Source organism: Condylura cristata, unplaced genomic scaffold (genome assembly GCF_000260355.1).
Source record: "Condylura cristata isolate star-nosed mole 26May11 unplaced genomic scaffold, ConCri1.0 scaffold00003, whole genome shotgun sequence".
Lineage (NCBI taxonomy): Eukaryota > Metazoa > Chordata > Mammalia > Eulipotyphla > Talpidae > Condylura > Condylura cristata.
The window spans coordinates 8,358,058-8,358,871 of NW_004567104.1; the positions used below are offsets into that span (position 1 = coordinate 8,358,058).

The following is an 814-nucleotide window of genomic DNA, read 5'->3' on the forward strand; positions in this document are numbered from 1 at the left end:
AAATAAATAAATAAATAAATAACATTTTTCTTATTTATTTGTATTTCTGCAGTTATTTTGTCTACCATTTTGACTTTTATGGAAAATTCACTATTAGAATAAAATCTGTAATATTTTTTATTAAGGAGATTTAGTGATATTTTTCTCTGTGAACAAATTTAACTATTTCCTAATGGAAGAGCACAATGCAAATATAACTGTACTACCACAAAGAAAAATGTGTGACATCTAAAAAATTACATGTACAACACAGAAGTTCCAAATTTTTAAACAAACTCAGTAAATTGTCATTTGTTATTTAAGTTCTGCATTTAAAAAAAAAAAGAGAGAATTGGTTGATTTGCTGTTAAAAGTCTGAATTACTACCCTATATAGTAGAACCTTTTCCATCAACACTCTTTCACATGTCAAACTGACATTGATTGTACAAACTAACACCAATCTTGCTGCTTCTAGCCATTAAGAATCTGGTTAGCTTTCCCTTTACTATAGTCAAATAGTCAAAACATATTATATGAAAACAAAAGTAAATACTTCCAAAAGAAAATGTGTGCAGATTTAAAAACTTGAGTCCTGTTTCAAGCAAGTCAAAGTTAATTTAAAAGTATCTTACATAAAATTCACAAACCTTCAGCAATCATATCTTCCATCTCAGTGTCAGATGAATTATCTGCATGCTTTGTATTGTTTTGTAGCTCTGGTTGAACACATACAGAATTTATCACCTGGTTATCCAAAAGAGGTCTCTTTTTCACAGGCTGTTCTGTTAGCAAAGATGAACGACTCACCTGTAAAAAAAGAGAATTGAATGAAT

General features: G+C 28.9%; 1 protein-coding gene across 3 annotated transcripts in view; it reads right to left on the reverse strand.

Annotated features, from left to right (window-relative positions):
- The window catches only part of PHC3 (polyhomeotic homolog 3 (Drosophila)), a 74,808-nt gene that overhangs the window by 16,839 nt on the left and 57,155 nt on the right, over positions 1-814 (reverse strand). For all 3 annotated transcript variants that reach the window (XM_004674952.1, XM_004674951.1, XM_004674953.1), the window contains one exon: positions 629-788. In XM_004674952.1, the coding sequence (XP_004675009.1) occupies positions 629-788 (160 nt within the window). The remainder of the gene's footprint in view (positions 1-628; positions 789-814) is intronic.